The sequence below is a fragment of the Miscanthus floridulus genome, chromosome 1 (genome assembly GCF_019320115.1).
Source record: "Miscanthus floridulus cultivar M001 chromosome 1, ASM1932011v1, whole genome shotgun sequence".
Lineage (NCBI taxonomy): Eukaryota > Viridiplantae > Streptophyta > Magnoliopsida > Poales > Poaceae > Miscanthus > Miscanthus floridulus.
This window is the reverse complement of record NC_089580.1, coordinates 139,199,523-139,227,157: the sequence shown is the minus strand read 5'-3', so window position 1 is coordinate 139,227,157 and position 27,635 is coordinate 139,199,523. Positions and strand designations below refer to the sequence as shown.

At 49.6% G+C, this 27,635-nt stretch overlaps 2 protein-coding genes and 2 pseudogenes across 2 annotated transcripts; 2 read left to right on the top strand and 2 right to left on the bottom strand.

Moving 5' to 3' along the window:
* The first annotated feature begins 255 nt into the window (after nucleotides 1-255).
* On the top strand, nucleotides 256-5,595 carry LOC136495353 (guanine nucleotide-binding protein-like NSN1; annotated as a pseudogene).
* Nucleotides 5,596-5,665: 70 nt separating this feature from the next.
* Nucleotides 5,666-8,007, top strand: LOC136495363 (uncharacterized; annotated as a pseudogene).
* A 91-nt stretch (nucleotides 8,008-8,098) lies between these two features.
* Nucleotides 8,099-12,876, bottom strand: LOC136495330 (uncharacterized). The gene is made up of 4 exons (XM_066491290.1): nucleotides 12,787-12,876; nucleotides 9,691-9,911; nucleotides 9,334-9,601; nucleotides 8,099-9,253 (listed from the first exon to the last, which is right to left on the bottom strand). The coding sequence occupies exons 1-4, from the start codon at nucleotides 12,804-12,806 to the stop codon at nucleotides 8,512-8,514; spliced, it is 1,251 nt and encodes a 416-aa protein (XP_066347387.1). The 5' UTR covers nucleotides 12,807-12,876; the 3' UTR covers nucleotides 8,099-8,511.
* LOC136495341 (uncharacterized) lies at nucleotides 10,803-15,470 on the bottom strand. The gene is made up of 2 exons (XM_066491296.1): nucleotides 14,766-15,470; nucleotides 10,803-12,962 (listed from the first exon to the last, which is right to left on the bottom strand). The coding sequence occupies exon 1, from the start codon at nucleotides 15,354-15,356 to the stop codon at nucleotides 14,805-14,807; it is 552 nt and encodes a 183-aa protein (XP_066347393.1). The 5' UTR covers nucleotides 15,357-15,470; the 3' UTR covers nucleotides 10,803-12,962; nucleotides 14,766-14,804.
* Nucleotides 15,471-27,635: the final 12,165 nt, after the last annotated feature.

Below are 27,635 nucleotides of genomic sequence, written 5' to 3'. Positions count from 1 at the left end.
AAAGGGCGGTAGCCTGCATGTGGAGCACTCGAGCGTTGGTAGGGGCGGCAGTGAAGCGCACCCGTCCCGGGCTCCAGGCTGCGCTGATTCGCGGAGAGTCGCGTCGCGTCCATTCTCAAGCGCCCCACTCGGATTTTTTTTTTGAAAGGCGACTCGGATTCAACGTTGGCAGAAAAACGGCCCAGCAACCTATAACGGCCCATAAGAGCCCAGCATTGTACATGGCCTGATCGCCGCTCTTCGCAGCCGCGAGGTCGGGCGCCGCCTCCTGTCCGAGTCCCGAGACCTCAGTGCCGCCGGCTCCTTCCTCCCCTCTCCTCCACCTCGACAAGCGTCGTCAAGATGGTGAAGAGAAGCAAGAAGAGCAAGAGCAAGCGCGTCACGCTGCGGCAGAAGCACAAGGTGCTGCGCAAGGTGAAGGAGCACCACCGCAAGAAGCGCAAGGAGGCCAAGGCCGGCGGCCAGCGGAAGAAGGTTGACAAGGACCCCGGGATCCCCAACGAGTGGCCCTTCAAGGAGCAGGAACTCAAGGCGCTCGAGGCCCGATGCGCGCAGGCGCTCCAGGAGCTCGAGCTCAAGGAGGCTCGCAAGGAGAGGGTAGGTCATGTCTGCCCTGCACTAACTTGACCCTCCCACCCGCTGCTACCGTTGGTTCTATGCCTGCTGTTAGTCTGTGGCCCGAGCAAATAGTATTTCGGTCTACAGACGAATCCACCTTCATTCCGTTTAATTGCAACCCGAATCTACCTTCCTGTCCCTTCAGTTTTCATTGTCAAATTAACTTCCTTAGATGCTTCCCTATATTGGTTGTGTACATAGTTACCATCAGGAATGCAAACGGGGTGGCGTGCAGTGTGATGTTCAGAGTTCAAAGATAGAGCATAAATGTTAACATAAATTTAGAAATTCTGGAATGACAAAGCATTTTAATATATTTCAATGGAAAATAAACTAGCTGTTTTTTCAGTAGTTGATTAACACATTCGACATTCATCACAAATTACAGGTTTGGTGCAGATTGAAAAAAAAAAGTTATGCTCTAGGCTATTACTGAACAAACTAACACCCTCACTCTAATAAATTGGTCAATGTTGATCATCTGCCTTGACACAATCTAGTCATGGTCAGTGCGAATGCCTGAATGAAAGCCATGCAGTGAAGGAAGGACCAATTTATTTGTCATGAAAGCCATACTCTAACTGAAAGTTAAGCAGAAGAGGGGATACTAATTGTAAGGTAATTGAAGCAGAACGTACATTTATTTGGATTGAGCCCCGGTCAACCATGTTGAGCAGAGTCCATGCTGGGTTCTCTCCAATGGAGTAAGCCATGCTACAATGCTAATAGTCAAATGACTTCGATTTGGATGTGCCGATGGGGATGATGAGATGGAAAAAAGGCTCTTTTCTTCAGTGGCTGCCAATGGAGTAAGACATGTGCCTAATCTTGCTTCCTCTACTCCTCTAATGGTGTAGTTGTTAAATATAAACAAACACATAATTAAACAGATAAGTAGACACATGATTACTCAGCCTAGTCAATTGAGTTTACAAGTTTTGCATTCTTAGTGAGTAACATTAGCTTCAAGATTCTGTTTATTTGCTCAAACTGTTACTGATTACTAATAATTGAGAGCTAATCGCCACCTGAGTGGACATGATTGAAATTGCCGGTGGATTGGGAAAGGAAGTGGAGAAGGAGCTCTTCGGCAACTTTAGCTCAGGGAGGCTCACAAGTCACAACAGAGAGAGCGAGGCTGAAGGCGGAAGAACTGGCGCCAGGAGAAGGAGAGAAGGCGGCGGCGGTGAGCTAGGAGGCTGACACTAGAGTTGCCAACTCTGCTTGGAGGCGGACTCAGAGCGGGAGGGCGGCGGCGGATTGGGAGATGCAGGATGTGTGGTGCCGCTGGACTATGCTGGTCACCCGTATCAACCCGCTCCATCTAAGTGGGTTAGCTTGCGGGCTTCAGCGGGGTTAGCGGAGGGTGCCAGCCCAGCGGGTTGGCGGCGTGGCCCAAACCATTTGCAAGCCTAGCTAGTAGTTACCATTTGGTTGATGGCCTGCTATCTCTAGTATCTGCCATGATAGTTTTTATCCCAACCTTTGTTGTCCCTTATTACAACCTAAGGCTTGTTAGAACCAACATTGTTGTATGTATAATTGTGTTCTGTTGTGAAATTCTGGTCATTGATCTCAGACAAGCTGGATGCTTGTCCTTTATTTGGGTCTTTTCACTTCACATTTTAGGCTCACTCTGTCAGTATCATGAACTTTCACATAGACTTGACCAAGCAGTGATTAAATATTTTCACCCTTAGTTAGGTTAGGCAGATGAAGTATGCGTTCCTTAACATCTATTTATGTTCTTCGTCTAGTTTTAAAGATACATCTATATCATTTTCGTTGTGATGGTTAAACAATGAGACACTACCTTTTTCAGGCTCGGAAGAGGAAGCTAGGATTGCTTGAGGATGAGGACATTGCTAATTTGGCATCTGCAGCTTCTGTGCAGGGCAGTGAGTTTGCAGCCAAGGATGCAGCAAAGGATAATGTTCCTTCAGCAGTGTCAAAGAGCAATGGTAAGTTTCTTATCTCTCACTTGTGGTTTAATTGCCCTACTGCATGCAGTTACATTTATTGACTGAAGATGTTAAATGTGTCCCAGATCATTCTGAGAGGTCTTTCTACAAGGAGCTTGTTAAAGTAATTGAAGCTTCTGATGTGATTCTTGAGGTTCTTGATGCAAGGGATCCGCTGGGCACCCGTTGCATTGACATGGAAAAGATGGTTAGGAAGGCTGATCCAAGTAAACGGATTGTACTGCTTCTCAACAAGATAGGTATTATGCAGTGTTTTGTTATGTTTAAAGTTTACTCTATGGTGGTTATGCCATCCTACATTTCAACTTCTGATTCTTGAAATATAGATCTTGTTCCCAAGGAGGCAGTAGAGAAGTGGCTTACATATCTAAGAGAAGAAATGCCAACAGTTGCATTTAAGTGCAATACCCAAGAGCAGAGGACCAAGCTGGGATGGAAATCTTCAAAACTTGATAAAACAAGTAACATCCCACAAAGCAGTGATTGTCTTGGTGCAGAGAATCTAATCTCAAGAATTATTCCAGAAGCCATGAGGTAAATGGTCCTATCGTTTTCATATAATGCTTATGCATATATAGCTTCGGTCATCTCTCATCTTTCTCTCAAGTTGATTATTGTTGGGGCATTCTAAATTAGAATGTTTTATTCTTGTTCTACAGCATCCTGTGTGCTTCATTACTTGACATTATTATAATAATTGAATTCACTTCCTTTTCCTTGCTTATGTGCATATTACCTTTTATTGAATATGATTAATAGAATCTTTTTGATTCTGAAGGGAGAGCAGCTTCCTACACTTTGTATCAAAACCTAATGACTTCATGCAAATAATTGTTTTACTTGTGTGCTGTATCTTATCATGACAGTTTTACATGTAGCCCTGTTTTCTGTCTTCAGTTATTACCTTCTTATGCTTCAGTATTCCCTTTTTTTACTCTTGTAGGTATGTTTTGTTTTTTGTTCTTCCTTTGTTGAGTTTTGTTATTGTGACTTGCAGCTCAAACTGGCAATTACGGTGGGTATTGTTGGACTTCCTAATGTTGGCAAGAGCAGTCTGATCAACAGCCTGAAGAGGTCCCGAGTGGTTAATGTCGGTTCCACTCCAGGGGTTACTAGATCAATGCAAGAAGTTCAATTAGACAAGAAGGTGAAGTTGTTGGATTGTCCCGGTGTTGTTATGCTCAAATCTTCCAACAGTGGTGTGTCTGTAGCCCTTCAAAACTGCAAAAGAGTTGAGAAAATGGAAGATCCAGTCACTCCTGGTAAGCTAGTTTGCACGTTTCTGTGTCATTTTTGTTAGCTCTGTTGAAGTTTTTTATTTATTCTAGTTATAGCCTTATTGTTTTATTCTTTAGATACTATACCGTTTGACAATAAGCTAGTATATAATGTGACTAGAAGTGTAATACTTGACCTGTTCTATGCTTCTCTCTGTTTTTGATGTTTCTAGTTGAGGAGATCCTAAGTATTTGCCCAAATGAGAAGTTGCTGTCTCTGTACAAGGTTCCAAGCTTCGGTTCAGTTGATGATTTCCTTCAGAAAGTAGCAACTATATGGGGGAAATTGAAAAAGGGTGGTGTAGTGGATGTTGAAGCTGCTGCGAGAATTGTGCTTCATGACTGGAATGAAGGTATGTCTTAAAATTTTCGTCATTAACTTTGTAAATTATTGTCAATAGTGACCTGATCCTCTTCTTTTTAGGTAAAATACCATATTTTACACTGCCACCTAAAAGAGATGCTGGGGAGGGCTCAGATGCAGTGATTATATTAGAAGATGGGAAAGAATTTAATATTGATGAAATTTACAAAGCTGAGTCTTCATATATTGGTGGTTTGAAGTCCATTCAGGAGTTCCATCATATTGAGATTCCACCTAATGCTCCACCAGGGATTGATGAAGAGATGCTAGAGGTAATAATCTTAACACTAGCGGTTTCCTATGAATTAAGTGGATTTAACATGGCAACCGCTGTAGATTTTGTGCCATCTTGTTACCTATTAATTCTATGTTTTGTTCCTTGTGATGGCCATATGCATTGCATCCATTTGAATGAATTGTTTTTTGTGAGATTCTTTTCGCATGGCCACTGGTTCGGGCTCAGCTCTATACGCTTGTGTTAGGAGGTTCCATTCAAATCTGTTGACCAACATGAGTGTTTTAAGATCATCTATGTATCTATGTATAATCCTTGTAAACAGCATAATGAAACTGGCATCATGATAAAAGGGTAGTGCTTGCTCTCTGGTGAAAACACTTAGGAACATTGTGTTCGGCCTTGTTATATTTCATATACAATAATTTCATACCAATATGCTTTGCTGCAAGCAAAACATGAATGCATTAGGAACATTGTGCTCGGCCTTGTTATTTGACTCTTGTTTTGCACTAACCAGGATGGCAGGAAACCGAGTGAACCCGTCAAGGAAATCCGGGAGGAAGAAATGTCTGATGTGAATGATCGCGAAGGAAGCAAGGCAGCCAGTGTTAGCACACAGAACGACAAGTTGTACACCGCCGAGGGCATACTCGGCCCTCGCAAGAGGAAAGCAGAGAAGAAACGACGCAAGGCGAACAAGTTCAGCGTGCTGAACGACATGGATGCGGACTATGATTTCAAGGTGGATTATCAGATGGAGGACACGGCGGCCGCCAATGAGGACGGTGAGAGCAACGCTCCACACACAGATGATGAAGATGGGTATGGAGCCAAGGATAATGAACCGATGACCGGTGTCGAAGATGCGTGAAACATTTGGCCCCTTGTGTATGAGTTGATGGCACGGCAGATGATTATCATGTCGAGTGCCAGAAATGGCCCAGTGGGGGTTGCAAAGTTTTGTGCTTAGTTTGCTTGTTTAATGAAAGATGATACTATGAGAAGGTGTGCGGTTGTTTTTGACAGAGGTAAACCCGGCTTTTTATAGAAAGCTCAACAGACTAGGTAAATCGTCTTGTAAATGTAAATATAGCTATTATCAGGAAAAAAATGTTCTGCAAATTGGATAGTTGGCTCTTCCTGAACTTCCGCTATCCAAACATGGATAGGCTGCACCGCTCGCCATTCGGCATCCGCGCGCGCTAGCAAAGCCTTCCCGCGCGTGAGGCGCCTCCTTCCCGCGCGCTACCACTTCTTCCCGCGCGAACTCGACCACGCCGCACGCGTCTTCAGTTTTCTCTGCCACGGCCCTTGCGCCCGTTCCCCAACCAAGCACGCACCTTCAGCTTCCTCCGCCATATCCCTGCCGCCGCGACCACGTGGTCCGGCACCTGTGTGCGGGTACGGCAACCTGGCCGCCCGGGCATCTTCTCCGGTGGCCCAGTTCACCGGCGGTTCCATGGCTCAAGGAAGCTAGGACTCTGTTGGTTGCGAGGGCCATGTGGATCTAGGATGGTTGGAGAACAGAGAGGTTGGATTGATGCGGCGTCGAGTGATTCCTCCCACTGACTTCAATGGCCAGCCATCGCAGGCCCCCTCCCTAAGCGTGAGCCAACAGCCACAGTTCTCCTTCCCAGATGCAGCACAGGGCGTTGTCGAGGAATTATCTGGTGAGGCCTTGGTCATTTTATTTCGTTTGTCAGTAATGTTCCTAGCAGTGGATGAATTTTGCTCCTTGGAATGTCATGATTGGTTTCTATATTTTGCTCATTTATTGTTTGTGCAAACTGTGATTATTGTAGCAAATTGAGATTATTGATTGTGCAAACTGCAGTGTACTTATATGAAGCAAACTGAGAGATTTTTTTAAGTAAAATTCTTGCTGCTTTGCAGCTATTCCATCCTCCTGATAGCAATGGGCAATGACAGATTTTTTTAAGTAAGATTCTTCCTGCTTTGCGGCTAGTCCATCCTCCTGATAGCAATGGCAATGGCAGATTTTTTTTAAAAAAAAATTAATATTCCTGTTGCTTTGCAACTATTCCATCCTCCTGATTAATCTTTGGAAATAAATCTTCTATGGTTCTATGCATTGACCTATAGCATGGAAAGTTCAGGTCAGTTCAGTAACTCACTGAGCAGCAGTGCGAGCCTATATCTGACATTTGTGTTATCTGATTCATTGTGTTCTGAAATGTTATAGGAGTCTTGGCAGTACTCTGCGGCAGTAGAAAGCTCTATACTTGTGGCAGTTAGTTGATAGTGAATGCATAGTACATCGCCAACCATAGAATTTTAAAAACCAAATGATTAATCTTTGTTATTTGCTATCACAGGTGCCATGGATTCAGGGGGATATTTCACTAGCCTGATGACAAATGGCTTTGGTCTTCCTGGTCAGTTTGAAAATCAACCTGCTCAGGAAGTAGTAGCACAAGATGAGGTTGAAGCAATCGGGAAAGGAATTCCGAAAAGAACAAAAAATTTCACAATTGATGAGGATGAACAACTTGTCAAATCGTGGCTAAACGTGAGTTTGGATCCAGTGAAAGGTGTGGACCAATCACGTACCACATATTGGAAACGAATACATGCACATTTCCATTCCCACAAGGATTTCTCGTCTGATCGCTCGCAAGGCTCTCTGATGAACCGTTGGTCTGGTATACAGCACGATGTGAACCTCTTTGCAGGTCTTTCCAAGATTGAGGGCAGAAATCAAAGTGGAGTGACCATCGATGACAAGGTTTGACGACACACCTTTCCCTTTCCAATTGTATATGATTTCGATGCATCTCACACATTCATCTTTGTCCACTATGTAGCAAGCAGATGCATTGAAAATGTTTATTAAAGAAGACAGGCAGCATAGGCAATTTCCATACATGCATTGCTGGAAATTATTAAAAGGCCAAGCTAAGTGGGCAGATAGGCAAAAGCAGATGGAAACCCAGAAGCCAACAGTAAAAAGCAGAAGGTTTCAGCCAATTCAAGTCGTACATCGGCTCCTCCTTTTCTGCCCACTGCTACTGTTGATGAGAATCAGCATTCTAATAGTGCACTTCAGAGACCTCCAGGGCAAAAGAAGGAGAAGCAGAAATTACGGCAACATTCTAGCATCGAAGCGTTGGATTATCTTTTGGCAAAAAAGAAGAAGCTGATGCAGAGGAGTTGAAGAAAGAGGAGCGGTACAAGAAAGCCTTCGCATTGCAGGAAGAAAGGATCAGACTGGAGAAAGGAAAACTGAGTTACAAAGGGACCGATTTGAGCTCACCAAGAACCTGGAAGGAGATAGAATTATGAATGTCGACACAAGTCACTTGTCCGCTGACCAGCATCAGTACTATGAAGTGCTCAAGAATGCAATTCGTGCTAAGATGCCTAAATAATTAGATGTGTCATTGTTTCTATTTGTCGCTACCCTTGTAATATATTTTAAGTATTTGTTCTCAGATTGCGACATTAGCAGTTCCTGTGAGTGAACTATATTTGCAGTCCCTATTAATATATTTGCAGTCCTAGTTCTCAGATTGCCACAAGTGTGACTGATGTACTGCATTTGTTCCCTGTGAATGAGACATGGTCTTGTGCACAGTTTGTTCAATAACTGAATGAAAACACAAATCCTGACCAGTTTGTTCAATAACTGGATGGAAATACAAATCGTTATAACGGAAAATGTAATCATTCAACAAATTATATCCTAACAGCAAATAAAATCATTCAACAATAATATTCTTATATAAATCTGCGTGATTTTGCCACAGGTGCTCAACAAGGTCGTCTTGAAGCTGTGTGTGAGTTTCCTTGTCCTGAATGTTCTTGTAATTTTGGATGAATTCATCTAGTTTCAGGTGTACCATTATGAGATATTTTTACCTTTTCTCCCATTTTATCATAGCTGAAATCATCTTCGTCAATACCCTCATCTTCGACAATCATGTTGTGCATAATGATACAAGCTTTCATAATTGTTGCTAGCGTTTCCTCATCCCACCCACGAGCTGGCCCTCTAACGATAGCAAAGCGAGCTTATAGAACCCCAAATGCTCGTTCAACGTCCTTCCTACAAGCTTCTTGGGCCTTGGCAAAATATTTCTTCTTGTTCCCTTGTGGCTCTGGTATGGTCTTCACGAACGTGGCCCAAGATGGATATATGCCATCTACGAGGTAATAACCCATTGTATAATCATTCCCATTGATGCTGTAATTAACCTGTGGACCATCACCTTCAGCAAGCCTTGCAAATATAGGAGATCTTTGAAGAACATTGATATCATTGTGCGAGCCTGGCATCCCAAAGAATGCATGCCAAATCCAAAGATCTTTAGAGGCAACTGCTTCTAGTATAATTGTAGGCTCCTTTTTATGCCGTCGGTACATACCATGCCATGAAACAGGGCAATTTTTCCAAGTCCAATGCATGCAATCTATGGAACCAAGCATTCCCGGAAAACCTCTGCTCTCACCAATTGCGAGTAATCTAGCCGTATCCTGTTCATTAGGCAATCTCATGTACTCAGGTCCAAATACTTGAACAACAACTATGACGAACCTTCTCAAACTTTCTAGAGCGGTACTCTCGCCAATACGAACATAGTCATCTGTAGCATCAGCCGCTACACCATAAGCTATCATCCGAAATGCTGCCACCACCTTTTGCAAACAAGATAGTCCTAGGGTACCGGCTGCATTCCTTTTTTGCATAAAGTAGTCATCATGCTCCTCAACAGTATTCATTATACGAACAAACACATGACGCCTCATTCGAAATCTATGGCACAAGACTAATTAATTAGCCACACCTGCACGTATGTACAAAAAAAATTCATACTATGAGGGGGAAGTACAAACCTCCGCCTAAAATAGTTCGTCCCATACGTAGGATCATCTGAGAAATAGTCTTGAAAAAGTTTGGAGTGCCCGGACTGCCTATCACGATTCAATACGCGATGTTCGTCAATAGAAACTCGGTATGGTTGCTTGTCATTGGCCTCTGCTACTATGTGTGCAGCAGCAACATATAAATCATCCTCATCGTCTGAACATGATGACTCAAGCACTTCATTGAACACTGTATCATAGAATTCATCTTCAGAATCCATCGTTGACACACCTTGAGCTGTAGGGTAGAAAGACATTCTCTAATCAACCGAGATAATTATCTGTGTCAATTTACAAAATTATGGCCAAATTAAGCAAACCTCCTACACGGCTGGGGCAGCCACCAGCAGGCTGCCGTGATGCCCTTCAAGACGTGCGGCCGGCAATGGCCGGCCCCTGCATGCCCAGATGGTTGGGCGACTCTGCCCCTTGTGGCCCGGTGGACGTGAGCGTTGATGATGCCCGGGCAGCCGGCAACCAGCGGACGGGATCGGGATGGAGTTCCAGGTGGCCGGCCCCTGCTGCGGAACTTGAGTTCGAGGCGGCGCCTGCAATGATCCGAAAAGAGAGCGGACGGAATCGGGATGGGTGACGTGGCAAGTTTAAACATAGAGAGTCTCAATTTAGATAGTCTTTTGGAGTAGTCTATTTTTTGAAGGAGGGATTCATTTTACAAAATACCAAAATCACTAAATTTAGATATTCCTTTTGACTAATCTGTTGGAGATGCTCTTAGAACCTTAAAGAGAAGGTTTGCGTTTTACCTGTCCCAGTACCTACTTTTACCTGCTCTTACTTAAGTTGCATTCATCGATCATGATGCGCTATCGGTTGCATTTATTTTTCATACATTCATGATGCGTTATCTTGAAAGGTTACCAGACAAGAACATACCGAAATTTGTCTACTTCAGAAATTTGATTCTGGTATCATTTAAACCAATATAGTAGTAGCATATGTTGAACGGTAGCTCTGGGTCTGACATCTGAAATCTGAATAAGGTTTTTGTTAAACTTCAGAAGTGAAGAAAGTGGATAAATTACAGTTATGACAGGCATACTCTGGTGCGTTCAGTGCATGCAAATTGTTAATCACAGAGATCGGAGCCAGGGATCAGGGATGGGCTCCCTTTTCATTGAGAACCGAATGATATTTTTAGCCGGAGATGTGTCGGCGGCACGAAAACGACCAATTCCCAACCGGAACTTGTGCTTGTACATTTGTACTATACAGTGTTTAGCATATATACACAGGTCTAGCAACCGTTTCAGCCTCCATTGCAAGTTCGCATCAGCAGCACAATTTTCAAGTGGAGTATCAGCAGCGGCCACAAACGCAACAGGTGGAAAACCACCAGCAGCATCAGCAGCAGCAAAAGCCAAAAGAGAAACAGCACCAGCAGCAGAAGCCACATAAGACGCAGCATCAGCACATTCAAAATCAACAAGAGCCGCAGGAGCCGGAAGAAATGTGGCAAAACCAGAAAAGGAGAAGACAAAACAAGAATCGCAAGAGGAAACAGCGCAGGCAGAAACTGCAGCAACAAAATAAACGCCCAAGGCTACCTCCACATGTCAGGCCAGGAATTAGCAAATGAACACCATGTTGCGAAAAGAACTGTTGACACGTATAACGAATGAACACAAAGCCACTTACAGACCGAACCAATACTGGGCTATTTCATATAACTTCTACACTAGCTATTTCATATAACTTCTACGCTTCACCGTAGTTTCACAACGTCAGGGCTTCTACACTATCTGGGATAGGACGGAGGATGAAGGGCAAAGGGATTAAATGGAGGACCCATATACTGAGGTGATCTGAATTGCGGTACGAATGGTCTTCCTTGAGCTATAGGCCAACCTGGCTGGGCAGGGTAATTCTGAACTCCAGGCATAGCGGCGTAAGGTGGATGCCCAAAGTATTAGATCTGAGCTACATTCAGAACCAGACGAACAGCAGGTGTCGGTAGCTTAAGGGTAGCTGGCCTTGGCAGTTTCATATGCTGCTGCTGCTGCTCCGTCGCTTGCGCCTTATTTTCTTGTTGATGCAGCTGATGTTGCTTTCCTTGAATTAACTTGTTTTCATTCTGTTCCTGCTGCTGCTGGTTGTCTTGTGCTTCGTCATGGTGCTCCTGCTCCTCTTTCTTGCGCTTCCTCTTCCTCTTTTTATGTTTCGTTGGCTGCTGTGAATCCCATGTCGAGGGCATTGAGGGATTTGCTGACCTTTGTTCCTTTTTATATTCACTCATCAAATAATTAATTTCTGCAATGATAGCACTGCGTTGCCTAGAATCAGCAAGTTTCTGCTCAGCTAGATGATGTGCAATCCATAGTTCCTTTGGTATAGCCAAGTTCTGCACATAGGCAAGATCCAAAAACCTTTCAGCTAACAAACAACAAATTTGAGTACCCACCTCTTGGTGGGGTGGAGTTTTGTGACTCCACCCTGGATTGAAATCTAGACACCATATCTATGTCAATATGTGTGAGTACGCTCCCCATTTACCAGTGGTATATGGCTTTCTAGGGGTGTGAATCTGATAGGTGGCACACTCATGTGCCAGGCAAGTGTGCTAGTGCAGAATGTGTATGTGCTTTCTTACTTACTTCACTGTAAATGTGAAAAGGAAACAAAAGACAGAAAGAAATATAGTTGATAAGAAAGCAGCTTTATCGGATCAATATACATTTATATCTACAACAGAACTTGTTCCACAATCTGTAGTAAAACCACAATGCTATAAGTTATGATTAAGGTGATCACTGAAAGAACCCGGTTTCTATGTCCACCAGGATGAGCATCCTGGACTGGACATCCTGGTCTTCATCGTAGGAGGGAAACAGAGTCGTCATCGTCTCGATCCCCACCCATGCCTCTTCCGTACGTCCCGACCCCCTGCCTGCCCAATGTGCCGCATGCACAGCGCCACCCTCCCTCACCATGGATCCTGCTCCCCCACCTCCTCCACTGCCCTCCACCACGGACGGCACTAACCACTTCGAGCACAATGCCCCCGCCTCCATGCCTGCCCAACCACTGTCCACCACCGTCTCGCGTTTCCGCCCACTACCGGGCCAGCGAACTACCTGCAACCCTCAGCCATACCTCTACAGATGGAGGCCACCAAGATCCCCAAAACCAAAACCTCATACCCCAACCTGAAACTATAACCTGCCAGAGTTATTGGAGATCACCAGACATGGAAAAGAATGAAATCAGCATCCCGGAGGAGGTATGCATTCCCACCCTAAAAAATTTGTCAATAGATGAATAGCGGCCTCAAATTTCTCTCCGTCAGAACAAATTTTGACGTTACAGCATAATGGCCTGGATGTCCAGGGTTTGTGCTACCCTGGGCGCCATATAATTCCTGTCAGTGAAATACTTGATTTTAGTGTCACAAGGGCTAGCTCATACCAATGACTTGTGTGTTTCATTCTTTCTAAATATCTCCACAGAAGTCGTCTGCTTGGTCTTCTCAATGTATCCCTTCAGAAGAGAAAATGGAGGATACTTGTCCTCCAAATTTAAAATTTGTAACAAATGAAAAACTTCGAGATGCTGTCCATTTCCAATCATATAGTCAATTAAATCTGCAGAAAAGATGAAGGCAAAAGGAAACATTAATAAGAAGGCGAACCCTTGCATTGCAAATGAGGTACAGACATGGAGATGAGTGCCTACATTTCTGTCAAAATCAAACTGAAAATGTAAAGAAGATAGAGGCCAATGTATGAAGTCTAGCTGCGTATGAAAACAGTGAAAAAAGTTCAAATAATGGCTCAGCAATAAACATACAAAAATGCATTACAGCTACAGACCAGACAATCAACTGATGTACATACTTGATATACTAAGCAAACTAGGGTTTCTATCGAAATTTAAAAGTATATCCATATAAACCTACCACTTCGGTTGATATCAGTTATCACGTAAGATGCAATAATGAACATTTTTTTTTTGCGAGTAGCAATAATGAACAGAATTGCCATTTTGGTCACAGGATTCAGACTCTTTCACAGATTGTATTGACAAATGACAGGCTAGCAGCAAAGGAAAGCATGTAAGCACACCTTCACAGAACAGTCTCATGAAGGCACAACACCAAAGAACAACACGGTGAACATAATTGGTGGTGCTTTCTTGAGCAACTTTTGGTTGATGTCCCACATTAGTGAGAACTGACAACGCCCTGTTCACTTGAACTTATCAGCCATGGAACAGTGTTTTTCTCTCACAACAAATCAGCTTCAGCCGGCTTAACAGCCGCAGAAACCATCAGCCGAACAGCTCTTCAATACCATCATTTGATGCATATTGTATACATTATACACTGATCTTTGATACTTTCATTGACTATTGAACATAGTGAAAGACAAAATATCAATTGGGAATAAACAAAAACCTCCCCTAGCAGCCTTGCACATCCACGTACATGTCCAACAATAAGCACTCTTATTTTAATGAAAACTTAGGAATTAAAAAACTAATTCCTTTGGCGTTTGATGTGAAAGTCTGGGCCAAAGGATCAGAATGGTTGAGGCCCACCACCTGGTGGTGTCTGAGATGCTGCTGTCAATGGTGAGCCAAAGGTGCTGTGTCTAGAAAGTAGAAACAAAGAATGTGTGGAGACTAGAAACTTTTACAGTAGTAAATAGTTTAATAACTGTTAAATCTTAGTTATGAATAGTTACATAGCATTGGAGCGTTGCAGCCAGAGATCAAACACTTGCATGATCAAGCAGGTATTACTCAGGAATACATGTTAATCGATTAGGCAAAGAAGGATACATAGCACCAGGTGCAACAAACATGTATGAGTTGTGTCAAATGGTCCTTTGTCTGCATCTTTTGTACCTTTGCTACTTACACTATCTGCTACCAAACTTTCAAGAAAGTCAAATAGGGAAAATTTCGCATACCATTGATTAGTACAAAATCAAAAGATGGATCAGAATAGTTCCCTGTTTCCTACAAATATGATTTCTTTTATTCGGCTATATAGTTTTTAGGTGTACATCTACAATATTCTACCGTGTGGCTACGCAGTAGAAGATAAAAAAACTAACTTGCTTGACCCATAAGAAAACTCTGGATGACATGATCAGATAGTAAGCCTTTCCAAAACTAGTCACACTGCATTATATCCACTATGGACGAATAACCTGCCTGCAAGAGGTGTTTCTCATGCCTTTGCAGGAATGTGGTCTTCTATAATCAAGCTTTTATGGTGCTATAAATGACATAAGAAAATTGTAACAGCACTTTAAATCAACCTAGTTTATGAAACATTATTGACAATCACCAGAACACCATAGGCACGATCAAACACATAGATTGAGCAGAATTGCAGAAATAAAAAATATATATAACTATGAACGGAGATAGCTCCATACCTGTGGCCCTGTCTGCAAGCCCAAGACCCTCGCAAAGCTTCACAGTGTTGTTCTTCTGACCGCCTCTTCGTCGGCATCCCGCTTGCGCTTGTTATCCTCACCGCCCTCTTTATCTTCCTTGGCTTGATTGGCAATGTTGTCGTCGGCCTCCTTCATCTGCTTGTCGTTCTCTTCCTCCTCCTCCTCTTCTTCTTCCTGCTCCACCTCCTCTTCCTCTTCTTCTTCCTCCACCACCTCCTCTTCCTCTTCTTCCTCCACCTCTTCTTCTTCTTCTTCTTCCTCCACCACCACCTCCTCCTCTTCTTCCTCCACCTCTTCTTCTTCCACCTCGTTAGCCCCTTCCTTATTCTTACTAGTGCTGCCTGGGCGCGCGGCCTCGAGCGCCCGGAGCTGGCGGAACCGGCGCGAGATGGAGGATTGGACGGAGGAGACATGCGCGTCGAGGTCCTCCCACGTGAAGGGGAGCGGGTAGGGCGAGCAGGCGGCGAGGCTGTCGAAGGCCTCGCGCAGGGCGTCCTTCTTGGCAGGGAGCTCGGCGATGGCCGCCTCAAGGTCCTCCATCGGCATCATCGCCGGCGCCGCCGTCCCCATGGCTGGGTCGGAACCGGCTGCGAGGGGGAGTGAGGAAATTTACGGGCTGTTTGGTTTGCCGCCGTAGCCTGCCTCGCTGGGTGTGGCGCCGCCGAAGCTTTTCCTGTATACCCGTGGCTCGCCACACTCGCCACAACGACAGCGCCGAAAGTGAGGCGACGAATTCCAGCGCCACAGCTGTGGCGTGTTTTTGTGCTGGGAGCAGTGGTGGCAGCCACACTTTTGACCGAAACCAAACACTAGCCGCAGAACACTCGGCACGGAACCAACCAAACCCCAGCCTAGCTCTCCGTGGCTGCCGCAGGTGTGGGGTGGCGTGGCAGCCGTCGACGAGGCACCAGCTGGCAGCTGCAGGCAGGCGACGTCAGCGCGGCAGCGCTTGGGCCCTCTGCCCGGCGGAATTGGATCTAGAGTACTTTATTGGTTGCTTTGACCACCGTTTCCCCACGCCCACGATTTTGCTCTTGTTTTTCAGGAACTTTTATCTTTCTCCAATTTTGAAGCTATATACTTTCGTTATTTATTTCGATTAATTAAGCGATGGAAAAGATAGCATCTTTTAAATTATGAGCAAATATATCGTTAACAAGATGTGCAGCTGGTCTGCGTGATCACTCGAGTGACCCGCGGCTCCAAGACTTATTTAACAAAATCTATAATTCTAATATCTAATTCGGTGGTACAGCGGACCCACCAGCACAAACAAGCCCGAATGCCTCCGTAGGCTTACTTTATTATTTCTCTCCGACCTTATTCTCTCATCTCACTTTTCCACCACCGCCCATCCTCATTGTATGACGTTGTACGGATAGTCAAGGCATCCACATCGTCGTTCGCCGTTGCTGAGCTGATTTCTTAGCTTCTCGCGTGGTGAGCTGTGGCTGCCTTCCATAGCTAGTGTGGCTGAGTGAGCTTCGCCCCGCCTCTACCTGTGGTCGTACGTAGGGGAGCTCCACTCGATGCACCCCGACCAAGCTCGTCACCGGCGATGGCTTCCACGCTGGCCGGTTCGACCACCACGCGTAAGCCTGGGCAAAAATAACCGAGAACCGAACTGAAATAACCAGAATCAAAACCGAAACCGAATATTTCGGTTCCTAATTTGGTTCCCAGTTTTAAGTAACCGAAATAAGTCAGGTTAATTCAGTTCTTGAGCTCGGTTAACCGAAAGAACCGAAGTAACCGATGAGGCCCAGTAATCAGAAAGAAAAGCCTAGCCCAATAGACCTTGGTATATATACAACCTCTCCAAACCCTAATCAACTTTACTCCACTGCTCAGTCTTCCCTTAGTCCCTCCCGGCCGCCACTAGAGGCCCACCAACTCCCTCCCAATTGTGGCAGAACCGTCCGAAATAACACACCTTTAGAGACACTTGTCTTGCACTAGACACTAAGCACCCCGAAAGCAAGCTATATCGGACGGTTCCATCGAGCATACCTTAAGGGAGAACTCGAACAATCCATGTTTTTCCTCTAGGATCCAATAATGAGAAGGAGTTTACAATACCTAGTTCATTTCATACATCAAGAGTTCTCAGAAATATATTATTACAATACCAAGTTCAGAGTGCGAAATTTAAACAACAGAATTACAATAACATTGTCGGTGTTTTAGACCGATGGGCCCTCAACCAACTAGTGAAATGTACTGCGTGCCCCTAATCCCGGATGGTGATGCAAAGAGACACAAGGTTTATACTGGTTTAGGCAATAGGTGCCCTACGTCCAGTCTGAGAGAGCGATCTTGTATTCCTTGCACCGAGGTGCTTGTAGTAGGGGTTTACAAGCAGGGCGAGAGAGGGAGTTAGCCCTAGGTCTCTGCGTGGAGCGGCGTGGGTTGCTTGAGATGTTGATCTCTTGCAGCGAGGAGGAGGGTGAGTTACAGAGCGTTGTGCGTTGTTCGTCCATGTGTGTCTGTCTGAGTCTACGTCCGTCTGTGCATGTGAGCGTGCGTGTCTAGAAATGGCCCCGGTCACTCCCTTTTATAGTTGAAGGGGGACATGGGCGATACATGTGTTCACCACGTGGCGTTTTATGAGCGGAGGCGGTATGTCTGAGCCCTGTAGGTCGTCACTGTGGCGGCATGGTCGGTGGAGCGGCCCTGTCCTTGGTGCACTAGAGCGACGCGCTGGTCACGCGCTGATCCTGTGTGACGTGGGAGCTCCTGTGATGGCTTGACGCAGGGCATGGCGCATACTGTGGACGACGTGCCAGTCGCTGTATGTCGTCAGCGTAGAGAGCCGAGGCCCAGTCGGTGCAGAGGCCGAACTATTACGGGGGGGCTCGGTGGGCGCGAGTCCCGAGGCTAAGGGGGTGCGGAAGTGGGCAGCCGAGGCTCTGGAGGGAGAAGTTGGTCTTGTACACTAATTCCGAGGCTATAGGGACCCGGACATGACTCCCCATGCCGCGCTGTCCTTGGAGCAGGTGGGGTTAGGTAGCATAGTGCCGCATGGGTGTCAGTCGTGGGCATAGTACCGAGCACAGCGGCCGGTAACCCCTGCCCCGTCCCATCCTGGATGGCATGGCGTCGACGTGACTCCCATCTCATCGGCCACTCCGCTGTGTCGAGCCATCGTTCGGCTGACATCGCGGGAGTGGTTGGTCGCGTTAGTTGGACGTGACGTCCTAGTCGAGGCGACGGTGACGGGGTAGCTGCCGAGCCGGCCTCGAGCGAGTCGGAGAATTGGTACATCCGAGGCCTTACGGGCAGGGCCTCGAGCGAGGCGAAGAATCGGTACCTCGTCCGAGGCCTTACGGGCGGGGCCTCGAGCGAGGCGGAGAACTGGCACCTCGTCCGAGGCCTTACGCGTGGGGCCTTGGGCAAGGCAGAGAATTGGTACTTCGTCCGAGGCCTTACGGTTGGGGCCTCGGGCGAGTCAGAATACCGTTCGAGGCGGGCCGGGCGGTCCAGCCGAGCCTCGGATAAGGTGGGGGTTTGCCGGTAGTTGTCTTGTGGCTATGATTTTTACAGGGTCTAAGCAATTTTTCGGTTCTTGCTTAGGGGACCCCTTTTTATAGTACCCGACAGTAGCCCCCAAGCCTCGAGGAGAGTGTGAGCGCTCTTCCTGAGGTTTTGACGAGACTTGGCTCGCGACAGCTTCTGGTGGGATGGTATTTCATACTCGAGGCCTCGGTGGGTGCGCGTGAGCGCACCCGCCAGGTGTAGCCCCTGAGGCCCTGGAGGAATGGATTTATTCCTCTAGGGGCTTTTCTCATGTTGAGCGAGGGGTTTTATCGCGTTCGTCGAACCCCTGAGTGCGAGTTCGGGTCGCTGGGCCTCGGCTTGGTTGCAGGAAGAGCCCCCGAGCCTCTGCGTGGAGCAGGAGGGTGATCAGGAGTTTCCCTATCTTTTTTGCACGGCCCTCACGCATCCTTTTTGTTCGAAAGGAGGGGTGGAGTATGCCAGGCTACCCTCGGTGGGCGCGAGCAGTGACACCTCCGGTGAGCTGTTATCAGGTAAGTCCAAGTGGAGGCCTGTGCCCCATTCGATAGGGGTCAGCTAGCGATCTAGAGACGCACTCCAAAAGTACTAGAGGGCTTCTCCAGTGGGTCCCAGGGCCATTCAATTGGCCCCGGGGGCTCGGTGCCTCCCTACGGTGGGATCCCATTCAGAGACCTCCCTATCGGTCTCGGACATGACTTAGGGGCATCCCGGGCAATCGCTTGCTTGGGCCTCGGCCATGTACGGGCTCACCCATAGTCATCCCTGACTCTGTTTGTCCTGGGGCGGCTGTCGAGACCCTAGGGGGGCAGCCTTCGAACCCCTGGACCGTAACGGGCTCGGTGCCTTTTATCGCGTTTGTTGAGCCCCCAAGTGTGAGTTCGGGTTGCTGGGCTTCAACCTGGTTGCAGGAAGAGCCCCCGAGCCTCTGCTTGGAGCAAGAGGGTGATCAGGAGTTTCCCTGTCTTTTTTGTGCGGCCCTCGCGCATCCTTTTCATTCGAAAGGAGAGGTTGTTTGCCAAGCCCTCGAGTGCAAGTTTGGGTCGCTGGGCATTGACCTAGTTGTAGGAAGAGCCCCCGAGCTTCTACGCAGAGCAAGAGGGTGATCAGGAGTTTTCCTATCTTTTTTGTACGACCCTCGCGCATCCTTTTGGTTCAGAAGGAGGGGTTGTTTGTTGAGCCCTCGAGTGTGAGTTTGGGTCGCTGGGTCTCGGCCTGATTGCAGGAAGAGCCCTCGAGCCTCTACGTGGAGCAAGAGGGCGATCAGGAGTTTCCCTGTCTTTTTGGTATGGCCCTCGCGCATCCTTTTCGTTCAGAAGGAGGGGTTGTTTGCCGAGCCCTCGAGTGCGAGTTTGGATCTCTAGGTCTCGGCTTGGTTGCAGGAAGAGCCCCCAAGCCTCTGCTCGGAGCAAGAGGACGATCAGGAGTTTCTCTATCTTTTTTGTGTGGCCCTCACGCATTCTTTTCGTTCAGAAGGAGGGGTGGAGTATGCCAGGCTACCCTCGATGGGCGCGAGTAGTGACATCTCCGGTGAGCTGTTATCGGGTAAGTCTAAGTGGAGGCCCGTGCCCCGTTCGATAGGGGTTGGCTAGTGGTCCAGAGACGCACTCCAAAAGTACTAGAAGGCTTCTTTAGTGGGTCCTAGGGCCGTTCGATTGGCCCCGAGGGCTCGGTGCCTCCCTACGGTGGGATCCCATTTAGAGACCTCCCTGCCGGTCTCGGACACGACTTAGGGCGTCCCAAGCAATCACTTGCTTGGGCCTCGGCCATGTACGGGCTCATCCATAGTCATCCCTGACTCCATTTGTCCTAGGGCGGCTATCGAGACCCTCGAGGGCCCAGCCTTCGAACCCCTGGACCGTAACGGGCTCGATGCCCAGTTCCTTAGTCTAAAAGGAATCAGGTGGGAGATATTCCCTTCCCATCGGCTAACAACAGTGGTTGCGCCTTTTGAGGCGGTTCCTCACGGAGACAGAACGACGCTTGCCATCGCTGTGGTCGGATGTGACGCGATGTCTACGGATGGGACGTTACTGTGCGCGCAATTAATAAGGAAAAGGTGGATGCATGGGTAGTTTGGTCAGATCCGGATTAACTGCGCTAGACCTGAGGGAAATTTCCCTGGTTTCATCGCCCATCCGTTTCACCCCCTTCCCTCATAAATACATGACGAGCCTTGCCCCTCCCCTCCTTACCTTGCCTGCATACATTCGACCTTTCTACCCTCGAGCGGTCGCTAAGAACAGAGAGCACCGAGGAGAAGAAGGGAGAAGGGGGAGGAAGAGAGAGAGAGAAAGATAGCAAGAGCTTGCCTTACCGCCATAGCCGCATTCTCCACCGCACCCATGGCCGGTGGCACTATTGTCCTCCAGGCGAATCCTTGGGGTCCGTCCGACGTGTCCACGGAGGCGCTGCAGTCGCTCGTCGACGACGGCCTCCTCCACCCGGTTACCAACCCCAATAGACCAGAGTGGATTGCTCCGGGGGCCGAGGCCACGCGACGGCTACATTGTGAGCTTCGTGGCCTTTCACGAGCGTGGTCTCGGCCTGCCGACGGACCGGTTCATGCGGGCGCTCCCGCACTACTACGGCGTGGAGCTCCACAATTTCAACCCCAACTCCATCACGCAGGCGGCAATCTTCATTGCCGTCTGCGAGGGGTACTTGGGCATCGCCCCCCACTGGGAGCTATGGCTCCACCTCTTCTGGGCAGGGCTCACCACTAAGCCGACGGACACGACGGGCACGCGGAAGGCGATGAGGGCTGGCGGCTACACTCTCTAAGTGCGCCAAGACCGGCAACTCCTCTACATCCTAACCCAGCTCACGTCGTCCAACTATCGCTGGTACAATAGCTGGTTCTACCTCCATAATGATGACGGCGGACTTCCCCCTATATCGGGCGGGTCGTGGAGAGCCAGCCGGAGAAGTGGAGGTACGGCGTCCTGACGGTTGATCAGCCCAAGCTGTGGCCGCTTCTGGTGGTGCTGGAGAGGCTGTGCAGCCGTGACCTTACGAGGACTGTGGTCGTGGCGGCCTTCCACCACCAGAGGGTGCTACCGCTGATGGCTCGGCGGCAGCGCCTGTTTGAGATGACACCGGACGAGCCGATCGATGGCATCCGGATGTCCACTGTCGCCCTCTCCGATAAGGATATTCTCCGTCGGGTGAGAGAGATGGTGGAGGGGTGGCTAAGGAGTAGTGGTCTGACCCTATTCCCGATGCACCCGACACGGGGGTACATCTCTCTGGTGAGTCCCGTGCCACCGCTGCCCCCGAGGCCTCCTTGCTCCTTGCATTTTCCTATTCCCTTAATTGTGTTTGCCATTCCTACAGGGGATGAGGGATGTGCGAGCCTCCCCGCCACCCGTTCCCAAGGACGCAGAGCGGTAGGCGATGAACAGGGCACATGCCGAGGCGTAGAAGAAGCGGAAGGACGCCGAGGAGGCAAGGCGCAAGAGGAAGAACCTTGAGCATGAGGAGCTAGAGAAATGTCGATGGCAGCAGAGGCACAATGGTCTCTCGGTGGAGCTGTCTCCATCACCGTCGTTGTCGGATTCCTCGAGCGATGCCAACAAGAGCGAGGCGGGGGACCCTGGACCATCTCCCTGATGTCAGGGGGACGGTGCCCGGGGCATCGGTGAGCAGCCCGGTGTTTCCAGGAGGAGGAGGAAAGGATGTCTTGGGGCCGGCGATCGCTCGCCCCGGGGCCGAGGCCGACACGCCTGAGGCACGGGCGTTGGGGAAGCGCGCCGTTAGCCCGGTGGGCTCGATGGCGGATGTGGAACGGGCTATGGCGGGGGCGGCCCAATGGCCTCCGTAGAGGGTTGAGGGGGCGTCGGAGCCTGGCGAGGGCCGGTCGGCACCGGCGGACACGGGGGCCGTGCCACCGTCGCCGCCACCGCCGTTGCAGAGGACGAGGGGCGTAGTGTAGAAGCTATTGTGTCCCCGTTCGGGGTAAGTGTTTTGTCAATGGAGTTTGCAGCATCTTCCACTCGTTGTTTGGCCGTATGTTGACCTTGTGAATGCTTTGCCTTTAGCCAGAAGTGTCGGGTGGAAGCGCCCGCCCTGGCACCACATAAGGCGCTCAAGGTGAGCACCAGCTCCACCGCCCAATGGGTGGTGGAGGCACAAGCCGCCATACTGCGTGGCGCAGCGTCGGCCAGGGCCAACCCGAAGGAGCCAGTCGCCCAAGGAGAGGCTACCGAGGCGGCCATGAAGCAATCAGAGGAGGAGGCGCCTACGCCCTGCAAGGTCGAGGCCTGCAAGTCAGATGAAGCCGAGGCGCCCTCAGCCGCTGAGGTTCCCGGGGCGCATGTACGTGCCCTGGAAATTCCCGACGAAGACCTTTACCAAGTCGCGCTAGTTGTGGATCTGTGAGGGAGGGAGGTGTTCGAGCCAAGCTCACGCTGAGTCTGACAGGAACAAGGGGAGGTTGCAGATGATGAGCAGGTCATCGTCCGCACTGCCTAGCTGACAAGCCAGGCGGTAATTGGCTAGCCATAGCTCAGGGTTGGTCTCGCCGCTGTACTTTGCGAGGTTGGTCGGTTGCCGAAACTGGGCCAGGAAGTGGGCGTCGCGGATGGCCCTACTGAAGACTCGAGGGCCAAGTGGCCCAGGAGAAGGATTGTGGTCCTCCCCACTATCGTAGCGACCGCCTCGGTGCGGGTGGTAGCCTCGGGCAGGCCCATCATTGCCGTGGCGCCGTCGCCTGCTGACCACATTGTGGTCGCCTTGCGCCTCGCGTCGATCGCCGAGGCGGTCGTGCACTGAGGGGGCCCTGTTGGCTGTCGGTGCCCAAGTGGGCTCGGGATGAACCGAGGCCTCTCTATCCTACCAAGGCAGTGTCGTGGGTAGTTCCGAGGCGCCTCCGCGCTGTCGAGAGGTGGAACTTTCGGCCTGCTGCACCATGGCAGTCTCGAGGAGGTCTCAGTGCTCGCCGTGGACCCGTCGCCCCTCCGTGGTAGAGGGCTCAGGCATAGTCCAGAGTAGCATCGCCACTGCCACGACGTTCTGGCTAGCACAATTGAAGATAGGGGGCTGCTCGCCCCCCACGTCGTTGTTGATGCGGTGGTTGACGTCGCGAGCCCTCCATTGGGCTGCTCTACCATCACCGCGACCCCGCTGCTCTTGCTCGAGAGTGTCTCGGAGCTACTACAGAAGGAGTCGGTCTTGTTTGACCTTGGCCTAAAGCTCACGGAGCTGCTCCAGGTCCAGGCGTCGAAGTTCCTCGGGGGCAAGGTTCTCGTTCTGTGCTGCCTGGGGCTCGACGCGTGGAGGTGCGGCGCCGCCTGCCCCCTCAGGGGGTGGGGAGCGAGAACCTGCCCTTTCGCCCTCATTGCTCGTGCTCGGCATCCCGAGCTCGACGTGGAAGCACTCATGAGTGGGGTCATAAGTGCCTTCATCATCGGAGTCGGAGTAGCCGAAGCAGTAGTCGCTCGCGGCCAGGAAGCGGCGCATGGCTTTAGGGTCGTGAAGCCCGGAGAAGTCTGCTCTGACCCACGCCTCGTCCTCCTCCGAGGAGTCAGCATGGGTGTGAGTCAAGGTTGTGGCGATGAGGTCGAGGGCAAAACGTTGGTGGCATCCTGAGGGCTCCGCGTGAGCGGAAGCGTAGGCGGAAGCATAGGCGGCGGTGGTATTGCCAAACCCAAAGGGCTACGGGGATGGTGTCGTCGCCAGGCTCTGCTCCGCCGGAGGCAACGCCTCAGGAGGTGGCAGGACAGAGCTTGATGACGGGGCGTCGCTGTGCGCCACCGGCGTCTCTCCTTTGCCCAGGCTTAGGCTGGATAGGTCCTCAACCAGGGACTCTGTACCAATAGCCGAGCATGAGGCACCGGCGAAGCGCAGTGCGTCACCCTGAGCTTGCGCGATCTCAGGGTGGTCCCGCCCATGTCGTGCCTGGCGAGCATGACGAGACCGACGGCCCGGGCGCCGTCTGCGCCTGGGCTGCTGGTGTGTGGTGTCGTCATCGGTCGGTGGGGCTCTGAGCATGAGGAGTACCATATCGTACTCACGTCCTAGAGACATGAACTCTAGGCTCCCGAACCAGATCACCGTGTCGAGACACAGTGGTCGCACGGGGTCTGCCATCCGGAACTTGTTGGGATGACGAAGCTGACACGCAGTAGTGTCCCCTACCTAGCGCGCCAACTGTCGGTGTTTTGGACCGACAGGCCCTCAACCAACTAGTGAAATATACTGCGTGCCCCTAATCCTGGACGGTGATGCAAAGAGACACAAGGTTTATACCGTGTAACACCCCTGGTGTTACGAGCTTATTTAGCATCGCGTTTTAGGCCTAAGAAAATTTCTAAAAATGAGTTTCTCAGATTTTTAATTTAAAACGTACTTGAGGCGATAAGCGAATCCTGTGTGACGTAGTTTCGCGGATTCAAATAAACGTCCAGGTTAAATTTCAGTGCGTAAAAATATTTAGGAATGCCGAACGACGATGCTAGCGGACGATTTGTCCTGTTAGCTTAAGCATGAAAATTCAACTTTTATAACTAAAATAAAATCTATTAATAAATAGAACGATACACACACATACATACATACATACATACATATATATATATATATATATATATATATATATATATATATATATAGCTCTTGAATAAAAATTTAAATTCGAGTTAAAATTATCCCATGTCTAGACATTGTAAATTATTTAAATTAGTAAAACGTTATATATATATAGCTTGTGCTATTGGAGTGGTATCGGAGAGCTTGGATCAAAAGCATATGCGGCCAGATGTTTCACACAACAACACATATTATATTTTTCTAATCCTCCTTGGCTCCAAGCACTTTGAGAAGCCGGTCGACAGGAACAAACAAATTACGAGATTTGTTTTATCCTTGCAGCTTTCCATTGTTTTAGAAAATCGAGATGTGCTTGGCAGAGGTAGCCATGTGCGTACAGACATTTGAATTCATGCACCACGTCCTGGTAGCGTAGAAATCTAGCTTCAGCAATTATCTAAAATTTTTCTATCCCTTCACGTCTGCGCGTTTCTAGCCACATTATGCAGGCCGGCTATCCTAGCTGCTGCTGCTGTCTCCTACCCTTGTTTTTTTGAGAAAGCCAAGCCGCACGTGGTCCTGCTCCCCGCTCAGCCAGCGCACATCGTCCTTGCCTCTGCCATGCCCACGTCCTGCTGCTCCCTCTCCTGCACTCGTTCTTCTTGTGCACGCCGAGATTGAGTTGCAGCGCCGCTGCGCAACGAAGTCATCGTGCCGCGTCTTCTGTCATCTCGCGCGAGCGCATCCGCCAGAGCCGGGGAGCCGCGCTGGGCTGCTGCTCTTTGGCCGCGCTCGTGCCCGCGGCTCTGCTTCACTGCTCCATGCGCCTCTTCTGTGCTGGTCCAGCAACGCCCGCCATGGCCGCCGCTTGAAGGTCTGTGACCCCCACTGGTTCTCACCGCCTCGCCAGCCGCAACTACCGCGCACGTAGGCGTGTGCGTACAACTGCCATGGCTGTGCCAAGTAGCAGCATCCCTTGTCCCACAGCGCCGCCGGTGCCCCTCCTATTCCTCCTCTACCAGCCACGTGTGGCCTTGCTGCTGCCAGGCGCACCTCGGGTGCTCTGCTCCCGCACCGGCGCCTCCGTTTCTTCTTCCCCGCGCGCGCGTGCACGCCGTGCCACGCCGCCACCGCTGGGCCGACGCGTTGCGTCCGTGCGCCCACGTTCCCGTCCTCGCTGTGTCTGGTCCATGGTCGCTAGAGCCTCCAGCACTGGTGCTCTCCCTCTGCTAGCTTTGCCAAGCCCTCGGTGCGCCTGGTCGGACCGCAGCGTTGGACCACGGCGACCATGGCTGCGCCGCCGTCCACGCGCACGAGCTTCCGTGCCCGTGTGCCTGAGCCGCCTCTCCAGCCGCGACCCGCACGACCCCGCCGGGCCGTGCCACCACTGCCTCCTCACCGTCGACTCCCCTGGCGAGCGCGCATGGGCCTATGTTGCCCACAGTCACCCTCACCGCGGAGCCGCTCGGTCTCGCACACCGACGCGCGTGGTCGGAGCTCCTCGTCGTAGCTTGGGCCGAGCTGCGTCCTCCTGCGGGTGCACCCGGTGTCGTGCAAACCTTGAGGTCGCCTCCCCACCACCGTCTTGGAGCGCATGGCCGGATTTTTGCCGCTACTGGCCGGACTCCGCTGTGCTCTATTCATGGAAGAAGAAAGCAAGGTGAGGAAGGGTATAAATCCAAGAAGAAACGTTCTACAGGGTTCTTTACGTAAATACGTGACCTAAATAGTGCCTAGGGATCTTGCGTAGAATAGAGGTTAATGCAGGGGCCGTTTTGCATATTTGCCGTGCCTCTAGCCGTCTGGGCCGATCGCCCACGATTGGGCCACCTGCCGCGCTGGGCCGGCTTTTGGTCGCCCACCTGGGCCGCTTCTCCACGCTCGCTTCGCTACTGGGCCGGCGGGTCGCGCATCCTGTTGGGCCACCTTAGCGTTGCGCTGGGCCGCGCACTACGCATGGGCTGCCAGTCCGGCTAGTTGGGCCCCTAGCCGCTCGTGTCGCCTGGGCCTTAGGCCTGCTCGCGCTGCTGGGCCTCCAGTGCCTGCGCGCCTGGACTAGCTTATGCTCGCGCCCACCTGGGCCGGACTGCCGCTGCGTGGGCCACACGCCACTGGACCATGTGCGCCATTTAGGCCTGGGCCAAGTTTGTTTGACGTCGGCCCATTTCGAATTGTAGAGCAATTTCTAAGTTAGTTTAAAAGGTAAACTTACAAAATCAATATAAAATGGTATAGGAATCCAAAAATGGTGAAACCAGTTTTGTTAGTCTCCTAAAATCATGATCTACGTGTTAGTATGGTTGGTTCACATAGTGTGATATTATTCTTGGAAGCAATATAATTAATTTAAGATACTTAATGTTGTAAAATATAAACTTGTAGGGATTTCCGTGGTAAATTGGTAATAGCGTTGGATCTGAAATCTTTACAGTAGGTTCCTAGCAATATTAGCTGCTCACTATAATTTTTGTAGCTCCAGAATAATTAGTTGCTAAATAGATAATGATGTCTTATTTTGAATAATGATTAAATCGATAGAGTGAAATAAAGAAACACCTTTGGTTTATATAACTAAAATTATTATTGGGAAATATCGCCTTATCCGACAACGTGTACATGTAACCTTAGTACGGTCATCGTTAGAACTAGCCCGTTAACTCGAGAGGCGTATGTCGTATTTTACGAGTCGCGATTGCAGTTGATTAATTACATCTTTGCATTGCATCGCATGCATATCATATAGGTACAATGATGGATCTACAGATCGATCAAAGGGTGATTGGGAATCCGAAGATGGTGTAATGGTAT

Excerpts from the sequence above, each read along its gene's own strand:
- LOC136495330 (XM_066491290.1), bottom strand. The coding sequence starts at position 12,806 with ATGAAACACACAAGTCATTG. Across the intron at positions 9,602-9,690 it reads CTGGTGGCTGCCCCAGCCGT|CTCAAGGTGTGTCAACGATG; the intron begins GTAGGAGGTTTG and ends TCTACCCTACAG. Across the intron at positions 9,254-9,333 it reads ACGAACTATTTTAGGCGGAG|ATTTCGAATGAGGCGTCATG; the intron begins GTTTGTACTTCC and ends CTTGTGCCATAG.
- LOC136495341 (XM_066491296.1), bottom strand. The coding sequence starts at position 15,356 with ATGGGGACGGCGGCGCCGGCGATGATGCCGATGGAGGACCTTGAGGCG.